At 42.4% G+C, this 19365-nt stretch overlaps 1 protein-coding gene across 6 annotated transcripts in view; it reads left to right on the top strand.

Moving 5' to 3' along the window:
* Positions 1-19365, top strand: part of setd5 (SET domain containing 5) — a 49571-nt gene that overhangs the window by 5272 nt on the left and 24934 nt on the right. For 3 of the 6 annotated variants that reach the window (XM_020468660.2, XM_020468657.2, XM_020468662.2), the window contains exon 2: positions 16211-16468. In XM_020468660.2, coding sequence (XP_020324249.1) covers positions 16398-16468 — 71 coding nt within the window. In that variant the 5' untranslated portion in view covers positions 16211-16397. Of the gene's footprint in view, positions 1-16210; positions 16469-19365 lie in introns of those variants that run through there. The other 3 variants (XM_031826707.1, XM_031826705.1, XM_020468661.2) reach the window with 1 other exon arrangement.

Raw genomic sequence — 19365 nt, 5'->3', positions numbered from 1 at the left:
AGCAGATAGGCCTATTTTGTTTAAGCTTATTCAGTGATCACATGAATTCAGGCTTTCGTTCATTAGACCATACGCAGGCCATTTAAAGTGTAAACCGATGTGACTACTAAAAGTTTGAGTTGCCCACTAAATAAATGTAGCCTATTTTTGCTGTCTATATTAGATGGCAGTCGTAACTTGAATACGCCTCAAGAGGAAAATGTATTGATCACACAACAAGCCGCCTATATATATAAAATATTCTACTATGGGGTTGTCTTTTTTTAATTTTTTTTATTTTTTGCTATTATTTTAGAGTACTTTTTCTCTCTCTTAATATTCTTAATATTCCAGATTTTTGGGACGTTGTGGCAATGATTTTGGTGCAGCGCCACAGCTAAATGACAGCAGCGGAAACACTGGCTTTCAGTGAATCCATTATCTCTGCTTCTTTTATTAGGAGATTGCTCTCAGCTATGGTTGCTGTGAGCAATCCTTTTTACTGACTGGACGATAGCAAGATTGTGGGTAGTACTGCACATGCTGGATATTGATTACTTTTGCAACATTGTTCCCTCATGTCCATGCCAGTGAAGGTTGTCTGCATTTGAATGTGTGTGTGTATGTGTGTGACTGCCTGCGTATGTGACTCTTTCCCTCCCTCTTGCTATGTCTCTTGTTCCTTTGCTCGCTCTCTCTGTTTCTCTCGCTCTTTCTCTCTGCTCTTCGGCAGCTGCTCTGTGTTGTATTGCTGGCTCGTCTTGCACAATGGGGTTAAAAAAAGTCGCTGTGACGCCTGGCTCTCTGGTGCCCTCTGATTGGCCCAGGCACTCTGGAGTTGCTCCAATGGGGCTCGCCGATTCCTCAACCCAGCCATGGCACTGGGAGAGCAGTGTTGCAGAGGGCTCTGCTGGGTAATTCTGTTGTGTGGCGAGGAGCAAAGCTTCTTGGGAAAATAATGGAGGGGGAGGAGGAAGAGGCTGGGGGAAAAACAAGGCCAGGAGAAGCGGGCGAGTGAGCTACGTAATCATCTCACACTCTCGTTCTTTCTTGCTTTCTCCTCACGCCCTCTCTCCCCTTCTCTCATGTTCTCTCTTCTCTTTGGTTTTCCGCCCTCATGCTCTGTCCTTCGCTCTCTGTTCTTTCTCTTTCGTTCTTTCTCTTTCCGTCTTGCTCTCCCACACAGGCAGTTTCTCCCTTCCTAGTTTTTATTTATTCATTATTTTTTTCCACAAAAGGCTCTGATTAATGAAGAGACCTGTTGTGTATGGCAGAGACAAGCTTTTCTTCTTCAGGGAAGAAGAGCTTGGCCATGTTCCCCTCCTATGTGGCAGGGACAATAAAACAAGCTCGAGGTCCGAGTACTGACACATTTGCCTTGGTCAGGTGAAACCATTGCGAAACCATATTTCTGACTTGTGTGTTTACACAAAGGGTGTTGCACCGCAGAGAGCAAATGAGGAAGATGAAAGAAATCGGTGTCGGGCCGCTCAACACCTCCCTACCCACTGCAGCCTCGTGAAGGCTGCCTTTTTTCATTGCCCCTTCCAGAGTTGCTACATGTCTCCCTCCCCCCTCCCAAAACGGGTTATGGTTGAATTGAAGGTTTGGCAGCAGTAGATGTGTGCACTCCGTCCTGACCACAATCATGCAACGGTCTGATTTTGTTTTCACTCAGCCATGCTTACTTTATTAAATACTAAATGTTGTCGTTTTTGGGTTCCTGTTTAAATCATTGTATTGCATTTCCTGGGCCCCGAACAGAATATACTTTGTGGGAAGCAGACACATGGGCTAAACCCAGGAGCTCCCAGGCATGTAAAATGGCCTCTCTGTGTTGTCTGCGATGCTGCCTCTAGCCTAGCGTTAGCATACGTATGTGTGTTGTGATGAACATCAGTGCGAGGTGGTGCAAGTGCTGACCCATGTGTGTGTGTGAGTGAGACACACACACACTCTCTCAGGGGGAAATTACACCCTCGACACCAGGAAGCCAACGAGTTCAAACAAATGTAGCTAACACGTACATTGTTGTTACAACAAATGTAAGAAAGTAACCGTCCCGTGATGAATGTCGACTGGACACACATTGTACGGCTCTATTCACAGCTAAGCTAAGCCGATTTGTTAGCTTAGACCTCAGAACGTCGAGAAGTAGACTTTTATTTATTCAATGAGCAGCTCTGATGTCTCAGTCTGACTAATAGAAAGTGATAGGGCAGGCTGGGATATTGTGTACCCAAATAGACACCCCTTCCCTTCCTCCCTTTCCTCTGTTGCCCCAGTGGACAGTGGCTTGGTTTGTTTGCTCCCGAAACAGATGATTGATTTTGTGTACTGGCCCTTCTGTCGGCCTGCTCCCCCCCCCCCCCCCATCCTCCTATGGCACTCTCTCCCCCTTTGTTCTCCATTGTGTCCTTCTCATCCCCAGTCTGGTCCCGGTCCATTCAGACAGCTGGACATTGTTGTGTTAATGGAAGGCTGCAATGTGTTCCTCGCTGCCTGACCGCACGGCATGAGAACTGTCAGATCATGATGGCGGCATAATGATCTGACGACACGCCGGCTGACCAAAATTCGACTGGAAGTCGCTGTTTAGTCATTCTACTTTTCTTTTGTAGTTTTTTTGCTGGCTCGACGATGTGACGACACGTCAATATCGTGATATCAGATGTTGAAATATATCATTAACTAAAAAGGATTTTGAAGTTGGGACTCATACCAGTTTGTGGGATTATTATCATGATAGCTCGTCTCTCAGTAGTATCCCATGTTTACTTTCAGGGGTTGCTTTTAGCAGGAGGCCAGCTGGTGTCCTATCTGATGCAGACATTTTTTCTTGTGAGACCAGGAGACTGTCGATGTGGGGAATAATTGTGTTGTGCGTAGAGCAAACTGTTGTTGTCACGTAATTGCGTTTTTTTTTTGAGGGAGCAGCGGGTGGTGGATATTAGATTCAAAGAGGGTAAGAGAGATGGAAGAGCCGATATAATGCAAACTGTACTTTCACTCCTGCCCTTATTCCCCCCCCCCTCTCTCTCGCTGCGTTACTTTCATTTGAAAGGTTTGCATAAATGACGATCGAATTCTGCCAAATATTGTCGGATTTCAGTGAGGAGCTTTACCCTTCTACCTGCTTCAAGAACCTTAGCCTCTCTCTTTTATTTTCTATTTTTCCAAAACAGAAAAATATGTAAACAAATGTCGCCTATCCTGTTAATTGACGATGCCCCCCGCAGCTCAAATGTGAAGCGCTCATCCCAGTCCGTGTACAACACACGATTATAGAATCAGTCTCTGACGTCAGCGTGTGAATGTGTGTGCACAAGAGAAAACGAAAGAGGTATGAGTTTGGAAATATTTCTCATTGAGGCCTTGATTTCCTACTTGTTCCCCAGAAGATGGCTATTCACCTTTGATCAATGTTCTATCCTACTTCTCATCACCCACCACACATGTTCTGTCAATTAAGCCAGTACAATGTGAACCAGTAAGCTCCTTTGTCTTTGAGCCCATACCCTCAATCTAGACCTCAAGCACCGCTTGTCCTCTTTTTCTGATGCCAATCAGCCACAATTTAAAAATAAACATGCTAGGCTATAGCCTACCCCAGTGCTGAAGCAACACGTCATTGAAGAATCGAAACGTGATACTAGCTTTTCTGAACCACTTTGTCCACTTAAAGTGTATTTCTCTTACGTTCTGCGGGGGTTAATGAGGCTTGCGTTGTGCTAGGGCTATGGTCTTCTATTACGCTAAAGGTTTCTGGTGGGCACTCACAAAATTTAGCTAACAGAATACTTATGCGGCACGCACATTACCAAGGTAGTGTATCCCTTTTGGAGTTTTTGCATGTAAGCTAGCATGTTTTTCAATCCAACGAGCCCATGAGGTTTCATTCCGTCCGGTCTGTACTAGTGATGCACCGATATGACATTATTGTCTGATACCGATATTCAATATTTTCATTGACAAAAAAAAGATGATAACCGATATTTAAAAAATGTAGCTGCCTTTTTTTTTTAAGCATTCCAGTCATTAAATAGTTAACACACACACACAAACGTTATTTTGTTGGCATTTACGTATGTCCCCATTATCAGTAAAACATAATCAAAACCTATTTCTTTCACTTACTTGCTGTGCTGTTTTGTTCATTTGTTCAGTCTCAACCAGGATTTCATCATACACGTCAATCAGTGAAGTCTGTCCGTGGCCTCCCTTCCTTGGTGCGCACTGTCACTGTGTCCGTTTCCATCTTGTCCAGCTCTGTCTGTAACATTTCACATAAACCCTGTTTCTTGTCTGTACTGAAGTAGCACTCCTTCTACCTAGCATTGAGCATGGTGGCGACACAGAGGCTCAGAGAGAATGCCACCAAATCGCATGTTCACAGCCTCTTGTAGAGTACTTTTTTTAACCCCACGATGTGTCAGCAGTTTTGTTGAGCAGGCATTTCAATGCCATGACAGTGTATCAAGTCTGCTGCAGACACACTTGAGCTTATTTCTCGAGTCAGTTGTTCGAATGGAGCTAGGAGTGTGTTCATGTTTCAAACATGTTGTCTAATGCCATTGAAATGGCAGCAGCGGTATGAGAACCATCACATTCTTGAGCATGCAATATGGTTTTTCTCAGTACAAAATCCTCGTCGACCCACTGTGCTGTCAGACTCCGCATGCTCATGGGGCTGACATCGCTTGTCCAAATGTCAGTCGTGAAGCTAATAGAAGTGACACTCATAGATGTGCATTTCAACAATACTGTCTAACTCCGGTAGGGCACCATCTTAAAAATAGCACCTACTTGGTAATGTGTTCCCGAGGTGCTTGGCTAGTCGGTGAAAGCCAACATCATCCCCAACAGAGAACGGTTGATTGTCAAGGGCAATAAATTCTATTGTATTGGTGTTAATGGATTTCGCCTTTGTCTCGCTGAACATTTCTTGCCACTTCAAATGACTGCTCGACTTGAACTTGTTTACTTGTTGAAACTGTGTGCTTAGTATTTTTCCGATTTTTGTTTTGTGTAGGGCTGTATTTTTCGTGCATTCATTACATCTACCTTAGTTGTTATAGGTATTCACGTCAGCTTTGACATCGGTTTTGCACTTTGGCTTTTAAACTAGACATCGGGCCGACGTTGGCATTTTTAGCTGATATCGGCCTTTTCCGATATGTTCACTGATATATCGTGCATCCCTAGTCTGTACGGTAATGTGAGTGCGGTATTGCAGAATACGCACAGCCATTGCAGTGTGGTTTCGGGGTAGGCTAATCTTTTGCGGCCAAACATGGGAATGACTTGACGCGGTGTCTCTCTGATGTGTAGACCTACTACTCCGTGCTAGTAACAAATTATTTCTGTGCGACAGACGTAGGCCTAGCCTAATTTTTCCTATGCAAATGCTTTCAACGAACGCCACAGTAAATAAGAAAATGTTCGGGTATACATTTTTATTCTTCCCCGGGGCCAGCCAAGGTTTGGACGCTGAAGTCTACACCCCTCCGTCCGTTATTGGTCAACTAAGTTTTTGTCATTCAACGAGATGACTCGTTTTCATTGAGAATACTGCACCGAACATCTTAGAAGTAAAATTGCACGACTAAGATCTCCTCGGAAAAAACATAAACATTTATGGCAGATTTCTTGCGTTAGTTTCATGCATTAATCTTCAGTATACTGGCTACGGCGTCTCAAAATGGACAAATGGTACTAGTGCCTCTTTTTCCGTTTTTCAAGCGAAGGTCTTTTAAAAGGAGTATGCAAGCACACTCGTTTGGTTCGCCTGGCCGACTTCAGCTGGCCGCCAGCTGAAATGAGGCATGCTGACGCCTTTACTCCGCCCTGCTACACTGTAGCTAGGTGTGTAGTTTTTGTGTGTGTGTACACATCCTGGTTTCTCTCTCCCTTCTTGTGATGCCATACATGCACTATCCCTCCAGGGACACATGATACGTGTGTGTGTGTGTAGCTTAACTGTCTGGAGAGTGAAATAAAAGAGCGAGGCAGTCAGTGAGGGACAGGCAGGGAAGAGCGGAAGCAGGATAGGGAGGGAGAAAGTATTCTCTCTGCTGTTCATTTTGTGTCCCCCTTAGACTCCTCTCCAAAATGGCCTCTTCTAGTGAAGTTTAAAGACTTTGAGGCCATTGGTAATTTGAGCCTGGAATTCAAGGCTAGGGGGAGCGAACAAGGGAAAGAGGGAGAGGTAAAGAGGCCTTTTCTTTCCCCTTTTGGAATTTACCTCTCAGTTCACCGTCTGGTTGTTTTGGAACAAGGCCCAATCGTGAACTCCCTTTGAGGCCTCACAGGGAACCGGCTATTTCTGTCCAAATAAATAGTACAGCTCTCTCGCTTCTAACAGTCAAGTTGTTTTTAATAAGCACTTCTCTCTATGGCACGGTAGCCGTAGATTTTATTTTACCAGGTAAGAACCATTTGAGGTTAGAAACCTGTTTTACAAAGGTGACCTGGCAAGAAGACAAAACAGGGAAATGATGGTGTGTGCATTTGTATTTCTGTAAAAAAGTACACAAGTCTGTCACAAGTTACAACCCTGGCCCAGCGTCGCCCGGGTTAGGGGAGGGTTTTTCCGGGGGAGCTCTGCGTGGCTCATTGCACTCTAGCGACTCCTTGTGGCTGGCTAGGCGCCTGCAGGCTGACTTAGGTCATCGGTTGGTGTTTCCTCCTAAACATTGATGTGGCTTGTTTCCCGGTTACCCAGGTGGGTTGTAATTGTAATTAGATTGCAATTGGTAAATCCCCAATTTCGTGATAACCAATGTATAAAATATGTACAGATCAAACGTTTGGACACCTGCTCATTCAAGTGTTTAGTTTTCTTTAAAAAAATTATATTTTCTACATGTAGAATAATATTGAAGACATCAAAACTATTAAATAACACATGGAATTATGTAGTAACCAAAAAAGGCTTAAACAAATCAACATATGTTTTATATTTGAGTTTCTTCAAAGTAGCCACCCATTGCCTTGATGACAGCTTTGCACTCTCTTGGCATTCTCTCAACCATTCTCTCACCTGGAATGCTTTTCCAACAGTCTTGAAGGAGTTCCCACATATGCTGAGGACCTGTTGGCTGCTTTTCCTTCACTCTGCGGTCCAACTCATCCCAAGACATCTCCACTGGTTTGAGGTCGGATGAATGTGAAGACCAGGTCATCTGATGCAGCACTCCATCACTCTCCTCCTTGGTCAAATAGCCCTTATACCGCCTGGAGGTGTGTTTTGGCTCATTGTCCTGTTGAAAAACAAATGATAGTCCCAATAAGAGCAAACCAGATAGGATATTGCTGCTGTGTTAGCCATGCTGGTTAAGTGTGCCTTGAATTCTAAATAAATCAGACGGTGTCACCAGAAAAGCACACCCACACATCACACCTCCTACATTCTTCACGGTGGGAACCACACATGCGGAGTTCATGCGTTCACCTACTCTGCGTCTCAAAAATACCAGGCGGTTGGAACCAAAAATCGAAAATTTGGACTAATCAGACCAATGGACAGATTTTCACCGGTCTAATGTCCATTGCATGTGTTTCTTGGCCCAAGCAAGTTTCTTCTTCTTAATGGTGTCCTTTTAGTAGTTGTTTCTTTGCAGCATTTTGACCATGAAGGCCTGATTCACGTAGTCTCTTCTGAACAGTTGATGTGTATGTTACTTGAACTCTAATGAACAACTCTGGGTCTTCCTTTCCTGTGGCGGTGCTCATGAGAGCCAGTTTCATAGCGCCTGATGGTTTTTGCGACCTCACTTTGAAGAAACTTTCAATATATTTCTAATTTTCCCTATTGACTGACCTTCATGTCTTAAAGTAATGAACTGTCGTTTCTATTTGCTTATTTGAGCTGTTCTTATGGACTTGATCTTTTACCAAATAGGGCTATCTTCTGTATACCACCCCTACCTTGTCACAACACAAATGATTTGCTCAAACGCATTAAGGAAAGAAATTCCACAAATTCACTTTTTTAACAAGGCACACCTGTTTAGATTTATTCCAGGTGATTACCTCATGAAGCTGGTCGAGAGAATGCGCAAAGTTTTCATCAAGGCAAAAGGGTGGCTACTTTGAAGAATCTCAAATATAACATATTTTTTGATTAGTTTAACACTTTTTTGGGGGGTTACTACATATTTCATAGTTTTGATGTCTTTACTATTATTCTTCAATGTAGAAAATTGTCCAAATAAAGACTCATTCAATGACTTGAATTAGTAGGTGTGCCAACGTTTGACTGGTACTGTATATATGGCTGGGCTTTTCTGACTATAGTCTACTTGTTATAGATGAGCATTTTATCTCAAAGAAAAGTTACTAAATGGTCCCTCAGATTTAAAGAGGAATTCAACTCGGAAGTGTAAAATTGGCATGTTGATCTGTACCTTAAATGCTTTGTATATTATTCCTTCATTATCAAACCTAACACTAGGCTTGAATCTACAACATATTTTAATTTTTTAGAAAACATTTCTAGGACCAAACCATTCCACGGTCGTCTATGGATTTCTGTCAGCAAGTTCCACTCTAATCAAGAGACAGTTATCGCTGTCCACCTAGAAATAAACTTTGGGCAGGAGAGTTAGCTGACCTTGACATTAGTGGAGGCAGCTAGGCCATTAGCTAACCCATTGTTGTGGCTAGATGCTGGTAACTAGGCACTGGGAACGCATGCAAGCTAGCTTTAAACGTAGCTAAGGGCCCAGTTCAGAAATGCCATGCATCTCAGTACTTTTACTAGGCTACCCATTACTGGACACACCACTACAGTTGAACAATGACTTGAGCTTTATACAAGGGTGGATCAAGGTCTGTGTAGTGCGGAAGAATGATTTTGTTGGAAGCCTTAAAAGCCACACCCTTGTGACTGTGTGTGTGTACACATGTGCATGTTTTGAATGCGTTCATGTCTGTGTGAGAGTCAGTCAGTGCGTGTGGGTGGCCTTAAGGTGACCTTGCTCTAAGCCAAATCCTCTCTCTCTCTTTGCTGCTGCTGCTGGGTTCACACGCTCCCAGGGCTGCTGCTTCTTTCTGCAGCCACAGTCTGCTCTGCTTCCTGGCTATCCTGCGAGGTGGCTGGGCGGATGAGACGGGGGGGGAGTGTGGGTCAGTGTTCCAGCGTCTGCGTAGTCGTGGAGTGTGGATCACATGACCGGCTGCCCAGCCTAATTCTGGATGACTCACCCCCTAGTAATGTCTGTCTGGGCAAACACTGCCCCCGCTGGTTGTCCTTGGTACTGTTCCTGGTGAGTGGAGAGGGAGGCCAAGATAGAGCTCCTGCTTTAGGGGTGGTGACTGAGGAATCTGGCGCTTGTTTTTCTCCACATTGGAAAGCACTACTGGCCTTGGGCAGTGGAAGCCTTTGTATGGAAGGGAATGTCTGCATCCCAAATAGTACCCTATTCCTTATTTAGTGCACTACATTTTACTTTTACATATTGACCCCCTTATCCAGAGCGTATAGTCAGACAGTAACCTGTAGGGCTCTGGTCAAAAATAGTGCACTGTATTTGGGATGCGGAAAGTCCGTCCCTGACAGTCATTGCCATTGCAAGTCCGATCTAGGTGGAGCAGTGCTGCCAACCTAGCCTGCACACAACCCCATGTCATGGATGACAGCATGACTCAGCATAGTGTTTGTGTAATGTGAGGTATTATAGGTGGCCCCTTGTGCCGTACCATGCACTAGTTACATGTGGGTGTGTGTGTGTGTGGGGGGGGGGGGGCGCAACAAATGCCATAGAAAGGTACTTGAAATGGACACTTCCCGATTTTGAGTATGGAACACTCTTTTGCTATGAAGCTGTGAAATATCCGACATTAGTTGACATTGCTATTGCCAGAACAAACTGAGATTTCTCTGGCATTTCTCACAGAAACTTAATTGGGAAGAAGGATGTTTGATATGCTTTTTACATTTGTACCTATACATTCTGCCTGCAAGACCCTGTGCAGACAAATTCCAGCGTGATGTAGATGGCATTTGCACTCAAAATGAGAAACAAAATGTTTCACAGAATTGACTTATCAGGCATTAATGAGAATGTGTAGATTTGCAGAACCCTATAGGGGAAGTGTATACACTTCAGTGATATTACTTAAAATTCTGTAACGGAACAGCCAAACTTTCGTTATGGATGTGACAGAAATGGACATGCATCTTTGCGAGAAGGGACACAACGGCAAATGTCCGAATCTCAATTCTCTGAATAGCCACTTTGAAAGTAAGGCTTGGCTACACTAAAACAACCACTATGAAAATGCAGCTATTGTCATATATTTTAGAGAGGAAAATGTACCGGTATGGATATGACATTCGTTATGGTTGTGACTCTGTAAAAGGAGTGTTTTTGTATATTAATTATTTCTTCACCAAACTTAATTATAATACTTGTATAATTTGAAAATGCAGTGCACCTCCCAAAGAACCAAGAAATCTCCAGTGTCTTGAATAGTTATTGCATAGGCTTTCAAAGGGCGCTCGTTGGTCCCATCTTAACAACCAGAAATGCACAAATGTGCTTTATTTGAAGATCTGTTTTCATTGCGAATTAGTGCTGCATACCTCCAATTATTATAGAAATATTTTAACTTTCGTAGCACTAGAGGAGAATGTTGTTATGGATGTGACATTCTGCGCTATGGATGTGACAACAAATGATGACACTGCACTCCGTTTCAAATGTACAACGTTTTCGTCATTTCATTCTAGGTCATCAATGACAAATGTTTCATATTAAATTATTATTAACAATCCACCTGAGTAACTGAATAAACATACAAAAACTCAATTCAGTGCTTTCATTTTTAATTTTAATTTTAATTTTTTAGCTCATGCTTTGTATTAATCTCTCACCCTATAATCTGCCAGCAAAGGCTCTATAAAATGGTATCTCTTCCCCTTGTTGTCCTCAAAAGGAGACAGGGAATGGACAACTTGACCTGCAGCCACCCAAGCCTTGTCGTCCTTGGCTGGCGAGATGTACACATCCAGTGTGGTCGTTTCTCCTCAAGAACTGCATTTCAACAGCATCAGTCAGTCTTTATCCGTTACCAGTCTCTCAAACTGCTTGTATATACACTGAGTTTACCAAACATTGTGAACACCTTCCTAATTAAGCTGCAACCCCTGCTTTTTCCCTCAGAACAGCCTGAATTCATCAGTGTTGGACTCTACAAGGTTTCGAAAGCGTTCCACATGGATGCTGGTCCATGTTGACTCCAATGCTGCCCACAGTTGTCAAGTTGGCTGGATGTCCTTTGGGTAGTGGATAATTCTTGATACACACAGGAAACTGTTGCGCATGAAAAGCCCAGCAGCATTGCAGTTCTTGACACAAACCGGTGCTCTTGGCACCTACTACCATACCCTGTTCAAAGGCGCTTATATTTTTTGACCTTTCCCGTTCACCCTCTGAATGCCACATACATAATCCATGTCTCAATTTTCTCAAGTCTTAAAAATATATATTTTTTAACCTGTCTCCTCCCATTCATCTACACTGATTTTAAGTGGATTTAACAAGTGAAATCAATAAGGGATCATGGCTTTCACTTGGATTCACCTGGTCATGTAAAGAGCAGGTGTTCTGAATGTCTTGTAGACTCAGTGTATACCTCTAACCCCCCCTAGACTCAGGGATTGATACACCCATTTCATTCCCTTGTTTATTTGAGCTAGCTGGACTCATTCCTCCCTTACCTCTACTATATCTTGACACGTCATTATGTTGTCTTTCCTATGAAGGGTTAAACGTCTTCAATTTTGTTTTGTGAAATGGTTCAAATATACTTTTCATTGATTTATAACCTACCAATGGCACGGGTTTGCACTTTCATAGACCTTTCTTGTCAGATTGTAAATCACCTCAGGCTTGCCAGCTGCAGTTCACAAGCTGGACTTAAGACCTTAATTATAAAAACCCTAATTTTTCCTTTATATAATAATAATTGATTTCATTATCATTAGTAGGCTTCGTATAGCAGCCTTGTATAACCACCATCGAGCTGTAGGCCTAAGAGCGCATCCTGTTTAGTCTTAAAACCGTAACTTACTAAGGCCTATTTCAATTATTTTTTTATATAGGCTACCATATCAATCAATAATTTATTTGTTCAGGTCTTTCATAGCATACGAGTCATTCATGATTTGAAATGCAATCAAGCAAACATTGAATAATTATCGTTAACAATAAATAGGACAACCATTCCATTTCGGAAATTGCGTTCACAAATGAATGTGACTGTTTTTGGTCTTTGCTGTAATAAAGGCTTTACAAGAAAACGTGACTTTTTGGTATGACTATAATTTATGTAGAGTCCACATGTGGTAAATTAAATATATTGGACATGATTTGAAAAGGCACACCTGTCTATATAAGGTCCCACAGCTGACCGTGCATGTCAGCAAAAAACAAGCCATGAGGTCGACGGAATTGTCCGTAGAGCTTCGAGACAAGTTTGTGTCGAGGCACAGATCTGGGGAAGGGTACCAAAAAAAAACTCTGCAGCTTTTGAAGGTTCCCAAGAACACAGTGGCCTCCATCATTCTTAAATGGAAGGAGTTTGGAACCACCAAGACTTCCTAGAGCTGGCCGCCCGGCCAAACTGAGCAATCGGGGGGGAAAAGGGCCTTGTTCAGGGAGGTGACCAAGAACCCGATGGTCACTCTGACAGCGCTGCAGAGTTCCTCTGTGGAGATGAGAGAAACTTCCAGAAGGACAATCATCTCTGCAGTACTCCAACTATTATGTCTTTGGTAGAGTGGCCAGACGGAAGCCACTCCGCAGTAAAAGGCACATGACAGGCCGCTTGGAGTTTGCCAAAAGACTCAGACCATGAGAAACAAGATTCTCTGGTCTGATGAAATCAAGCTTGAGATCTTGATCTCACAGTCAAGACAACGCAGGAGGTGGCTTCGGGACAAGTCTCAATGTCCTTGAGTGCCCTAGCCAGAGGCCAGACTTGAACCCTCTCGTACATCTCTGAAGAGACGCTCCCCATCCAACCTGACACAGCTTGTGAGGATCTGCAGAGAAGAATGGGAGAAACGCTTCAAATAGAGGTGCCAAGTTTGTAGCGTCATACTCAGGGCTGTAATCGCTGCCATAGGTTCTTCAACAAAGTACTGAGTAAAGGGTCTGAATACTTTTATTTTTTTTATGCATTTGCTAAAAAATTCTAACTGGTTTTTGCTTTGTCATTATGGGGTATTGTGTATAGATTGAGGGGACAAAAACAATTGTAATAATCTTTTAGAATAAGGCTGTAATGTAACAGTGAGAAAAATCAAGTGGTCTGAATGCTTTCCAAATGCACCTAAAGAGAGCAAGGGAATAGGAAATGTTTTTCCTAAACAAATGAGGTGTTTTGGTAACAACTTAAGTCAGAAATGGCTGTAATTATGTTAAAGCTTCAGCAACACGGACAGCGCTATACAAACTTTTGATGTTCTGTGGTGGTCGCTGCAGCAGGGAGTAGAGCGAGAGACCAACGGATGCTAGTTACAGCCACGTGCAGCAAGTCTGAGCCAGGATCAGCCTCCATCTAGTCATTTGTGTCATAATTATTTCGTCAAACAGTTTTGATTAAGGCATCAGACAAGCTCAGTGCATATAGTTTTAATAGATTAAAACACATAGGATGTGTCTATATAGGGATAAATAGACATTTAAAAATGTCAACCAATCGATTGGTCGAAAGAAGGCTCTTGTTCGACGAAGATCGTTTTTTGGGTGGCGGGGCAGCAGCCCTAGTTTGAGTAAACTCATGCTTCCTACCCTTTAATACTCTACACGTACATCACGTTTTAAGAGCGGGCTCTCTGGTACTTTTGAAAATATGACACATTTTATTAAAATAAATGGATATATGTAATTAACCAATCATAGCCCTCATCTAAGATTGCAAATCACCAGCAAAGAGTTCCGTTTGAATCCATTTTCCCATTCACTGTGTTGGTGGTGCTAGGGATGCGACTGTTTTGGAATTTGAGCTTATGATAATTGGCCAGGCCAATGTACAAAGTCACCGACATAACCGGCGGTCAAAAAAGGGAAGGTCAATTGTACACTTGTTGGATATGCTTCTTAATAAAACCTAGTTGGAGAAAAGCCATTACACTTTGTTATTACCATTCAGGTTATTACTTATAAATATTAAGATATGCCAGGTTGGAGAGGATCTGTCGCATTTTTATATTAAGTCAAAGTAAAAATAAAGATATGCTTACCTGTTCTGCATATAATTGTTTTTCATACAGATCCTATTTCGACGCACAAAACCATTCAAACGAAGTCTGGTGGGTTCTCTCCCACTTTGTCCCGCAAAATATTCGCATTACGTCACACCCTGTTGCTGTGGTCATTCGATGGCATTGGCATGTTCGTCAGAGAGGACGTCGTAATGAGATGAGAATCAAACGCTCCTGTCATGATTTAAAGGGATGGATTCCAGACAGGCTACTTTAGGAATTGTTCTGAATGGACGTATAGAGAATCGGCGAACTCACACGCGCACAACTCTCCTTTCCTTAAAACGTATTTTAAAAAACTAGGCTTTCCGAAAGTAGGCTATAAGATAATGATTTGACAAGGAAAGTATGTGGGGTACAGCTATGATATAATGTGAAGATGAAATTTACAATAATTTAAAATGGAAACAAATACACGCAATATGCCCATAACTTATTTATCAGCAACGCTGATTATCGAGGGGGAGTGTTGGAAAGATTTTTCAAATAATGTGAGGAAGTATTATCATTTGAATGGATAAAAAATATATATATATATTCTAAAAATACTTACTTTATATACTTTGAGGTGAAGGAAAAAATTACTGAGAAGCCCAGCTTGTTATTGGTGGACATGGTGAGTTAAGACAATCAGACATCCCCCAAATGGGCAATTTCCTATATTTGACATTGGCGAGAAGCAGGCAAGGTACTTCTATGCGTGCTCAAGCGCACGTGCCATCAACATTTAACAGGACAGAGAAACCAGACAGATGCTCACATGGAACACACACATGATGGTTTGTTATGAACCCAAACTAATTTCTCACAAGTCTAGCAGGTTGTGAACTCTGCAAACAACATTTCCACCCCGAGAATGAGAGCAGTAAATGACTAATACACACGTTCACAAATGTATGAATGAAATGACAAACGGTAGGCTACCACATGGGCATTCATAAAGATGCATTGTGGGCCTACACTGTGTATAGCCTAGGCTACTATTCTACTTTGCGGGGATAGGAGGGTGGCAATTTTGTCTCTGCCAGGACCGGGCCTGATCTGCGTTGATTAGTCTATAAATTAAGAAATTATTCTATCAATTTATACCATCCCAGTTTGGAGAGGATTGGCGCGTTTTTCATTTGACACAACATATTGATAAACACCCTTCCTCCCAATTTAATTTTCTTTATGAAAATTTCAGAGCAGAATCTGAGATACCAAAAATATTCCCTGTCCACACTGGTGTGGAAACACCCTATAAACCTTAGGCCTATTCTCCAACTTGTCTAGGATTTAGGCCTAGGTGCCGACCCCATGGTATTGAAACTCAATCAAGTTCATTGTTCACACACACTTACAGAACATGGGGCTGCAGCAGATTTTCCCTTGTTTTGCATTTGGCTTTTAGGTAAGACAGAGTATTGCTTCTGAGCCAGTAACTGAAAGGTCGCTTGTTCGAATACCGGAGCCGACAAGGTGAGAAATCTGTCGACTTGCCCTTGAGCAAGGCACATAAACCTAATTTGCCCCAGGGACGCCATCTACAATGGCTGACCCTGCAAAACATTTCACTGCACCTATCCGGTGTATGTGACAACTTCTGTAGCCTTTCTTTTAGGCTTGTATCGATTTTAGAATGACCTCTAAAATTTTATGACTCACGATAGTTCATTGAGAATCCAAATGAAATGGTCCGATTGTGTATTAACAGCAGCGGGAGACCCAGTTTTATGCTTGTCTGTATATTGGTGTTGTACCCATAGAAATATATAATCTAGAATATACAGATTATATTTCTATTGTTCTACCTGTATTTTAGGCTATACCCAACTCAAGTTCATGGGATCAGAAGTGTCTTTTGTTGACTCTTCACTTGTTTCCTTGTGTGGGCGTGTGTGTGCGCTCGCTGGTGGATGTGTTTGGGGTGCGTGTTTGTCTCACTCCTGACCTGTCCTCTCGCTCTCTCCCCAGGTCTCCCCATGTCCGTGAGCCGTCGGCTGCGGCTCTGCGGCACCCCACCCCTGGAGTGGTCTGTCACTACAGTTCAGACCCCGTGATCCCCCCCCCCTCTCCTCCCCACCCCCTGTCCCATCCCACCCTCCCCCTCCTTCTCCCCCCCCCTTCCCCCTCCTCCCTGCGTGCCGCTGTGCTGGACGTCATGAGCATAGTAATCGCGCTGGGAGTCACTACACCAGAAACGTCCTACTCAGATATGGCTGCTGGATCAGAGTGAGTACCACAGGGGAGGGGGGGGGTTGAGGATAGGGATGCTAGGGTTTGTGTGTGTGTGTGTGTGTGTGTGTCTTTTTTTCACTACCCAACAAGCCATGTGCAGCAGTTCAAAATGTTTCTAAACTAGCTGTTGCTGCGTTTCCACTGTGGTCAGAATCAGGAAGTGACCAGGAGAGCTGGAAAGTGTAGGTCACAGTGAAGGCCTTCCAACCTAGACCAGGAAGCTGGGGCCCACCACAGACAGAATTATGCTTGGGCGGTATCCCAATTGTCATACTTTCATACCGACCTTGTGCCATACCAGGATATTCGGTAATATCAGCACTGAACACGGGGTGCTCTTTTCAAACCCCACTGAGCCTTTTTAATCCATAGGTTCGCAATACTAACAATTCCATGTAATATCCCATAGAGAATGCTAACAAGTGCTTTGTGAACATTTTATACAGTGTCTGAGCTAAATTATTTGCAGGACAAACATACATCCCTGCTCAAATTTATATAAGTAACTCAAAAGTACTTGGTGCTGCACGCACCAAACAAATATTACACAGCAAGGCTCTTGATAAGGAGATTCTCTGCTGTTACCAAGCGAAGCTTCTTCTAAAATCAAGCTAACAAGTTAATAAATTAGCAAACCTAATACACAACTGCTGAGCATTCAGCACATTTTAGACTGTTAACTTAATATTTAAAAGATATCCAGCTTCCAAACATTTAGTTGTGAATTCCATACTGTAACTAGATAACCAAGCAGGTGCTCTCGTCGTTGTGTGCTTGTAAACAAACGCCACGTGACTAGGGAGTACCAGTAAACTTCATAATGAAAAATGTTTCAGGTGAAATGAAGAATGATCTTTATCTGCTAACGTATTATTCAAGTTGACAGCAGGTATTTAAGTAGCTACAAATATTCACATTTTATTAAAAAAAACATTTAAATTGTTTTAATGGTATTGAAAACCCATCCCGTGGTTATTTCCGTATACTGCCCAAGCCTAGACAGAATACAGGAGTACTACCGGATGCCTTTCTATTAGTGATGCACCGATAACATTTTTGAACGATATCCTATATTTTCCTTGCCAAAAAAACAATACCGATATTTAGAATTTTAACGGCCTATTAAGCATTCTATTACAGTTAAATAGGTAACACACACGGACGCAGCGGTCTAAGGCACCATCTCAGTACAAGAGGCGTCACTACAGTCCATGGTTCAAATCCAGGCTGTATCACATCCGGCCGTTATTGGGAGTCCCATAGGGCGGCGCACAATTGGCCTGGGTTTGGCTGGGGTAGGCCGTCATTGTAAATAAGAATTTGTTCTTAACTGACTTGCCTAGTTAAATAAAGGTTATACACACCACACTGACCAAAAAGTTATTTTGTTGGCTTTACAATATGTCCCCATTTACCAGTAAAACATAATCAAAATCTAATTCTTTAACTTGCTGTGCTGTTTCGTTGTTAATTTGTTCAGTTTCATTCTCAACCACGATTTCTCATACTATGGATTGCCGTTTGGGTTTTTGTGTCAAATAACACTCTTTGACATGTCAAATGAGCTTGTTGACCAATCAGGACCTGAAAATGACTGCACGTCACATACTAATTTAACGTGTATTCATTTTTTTACGTACTTTTTACACTCACTCGTATTTCATGTGTTACGTTTCATCGATTGCGTATGCTTTGATGCTAGTAAAGTTGTCTCGGGCACCTACAGTGCTGGTCATAAAAAAATGCAAGCAATGTTCATCCCCAAAAACATAGCAAAACGACATCCGTTTCAGTAGCTAGCTAACTTTTTTCTTTTTTTTTGTAGCTAGCTAACTATATAGCTAGGTGTCATCTAAAATGGGGTCAGAACCATCTATGTGAAGCTAGCCACAATAAGGATTAGCCACAATAGTGGACTTTGCGGGTATCCTTCAAAATAAATGTAATTGACAGTGATGCAAATGATTGCAAATAGTAAATTATGCCATAATTGAATAGATCATGCTAAATGAGGTTGGGCAATTTGTTAATTTGACAAATCTAAAATCACACAATGTATTATACTTTAGAATTGCGTTTAGGGCATACTTATTTCACTGTACAGCCTTAACTATGGATTGTGGATCAATGACATGGGGTATCAGTCTACTCAGTGACAACCCAGAAAACAGTAGCGTTGTAGCTCTTATTGCTGGACTCTGAAACAACTGAACTGAGCCACATTTATTATCAACCTGTGTATTGAACACTATTCCAGAGGAAAAACAATACTGCATGGATGTTTGAGTCTTTCTGAGGAGGATGTTGGGAAAAATTATCTTGGGTATTGAGTAGACTGATAACCCATTTCATTGATCCCCAATCCTTAGGTACGGCTGGCTGTACAGTGCAATATGAATGTCATTACACACAATGGGCTGACTGGGGAGGTGAGTCCCGTGATAAGAGCTACAACACTAATATTTGCGTAAACTCTTAACAGTTGTGTTCTGTGGGTGTCACCGAGTAGACTGACCCCATTTCATTGCTTCACATTCCAACCTTGTTTAACATTATCTAGTCTAAATATGGCATGATTCCACCAATTGTAACCTTCTGCATCAAAATAAAAATACCTATTTTAAAGTGAAGGCAAACCGCAAATTCCACTATTGTGCCTAATCCTTATTGTGGCTAGCTTCACAACACATAATCCGGTCCGGTCGAGCCTCACTAGCCAGATGAAGCTAGCTGGCTGCTTATAACGTTAGCTTTGAGCAACACGGTTAAGTAGCTGGCTAGCTATTTATTTGAAGTTCAATTTCAATAGGCGAACAACAAGTGGTCACCTACGTAATACTTACTCACAAGGATTCCTAAATCATTGCAAAGAATAATGAAAATGACTGCAG

This window comes from Oncorhynchus kisutch, linkage group LG1, assembly GCF_002021735.2.
Source record: "Oncorhynchus kisutch isolate 150728-3 linkage group LG1, Okis_V2, whole genome shotgun sequence".
Classification (NCBI taxonomy): Eukaryota; Metazoa; Chordata; class Actinopteri; order Salmoniformes; family Salmonidae; genus Oncorhynchus; species Oncorhynchus kisutch.
This window is presented reverse-complemented; position numbering and strand designations above follow the sequence as displayed.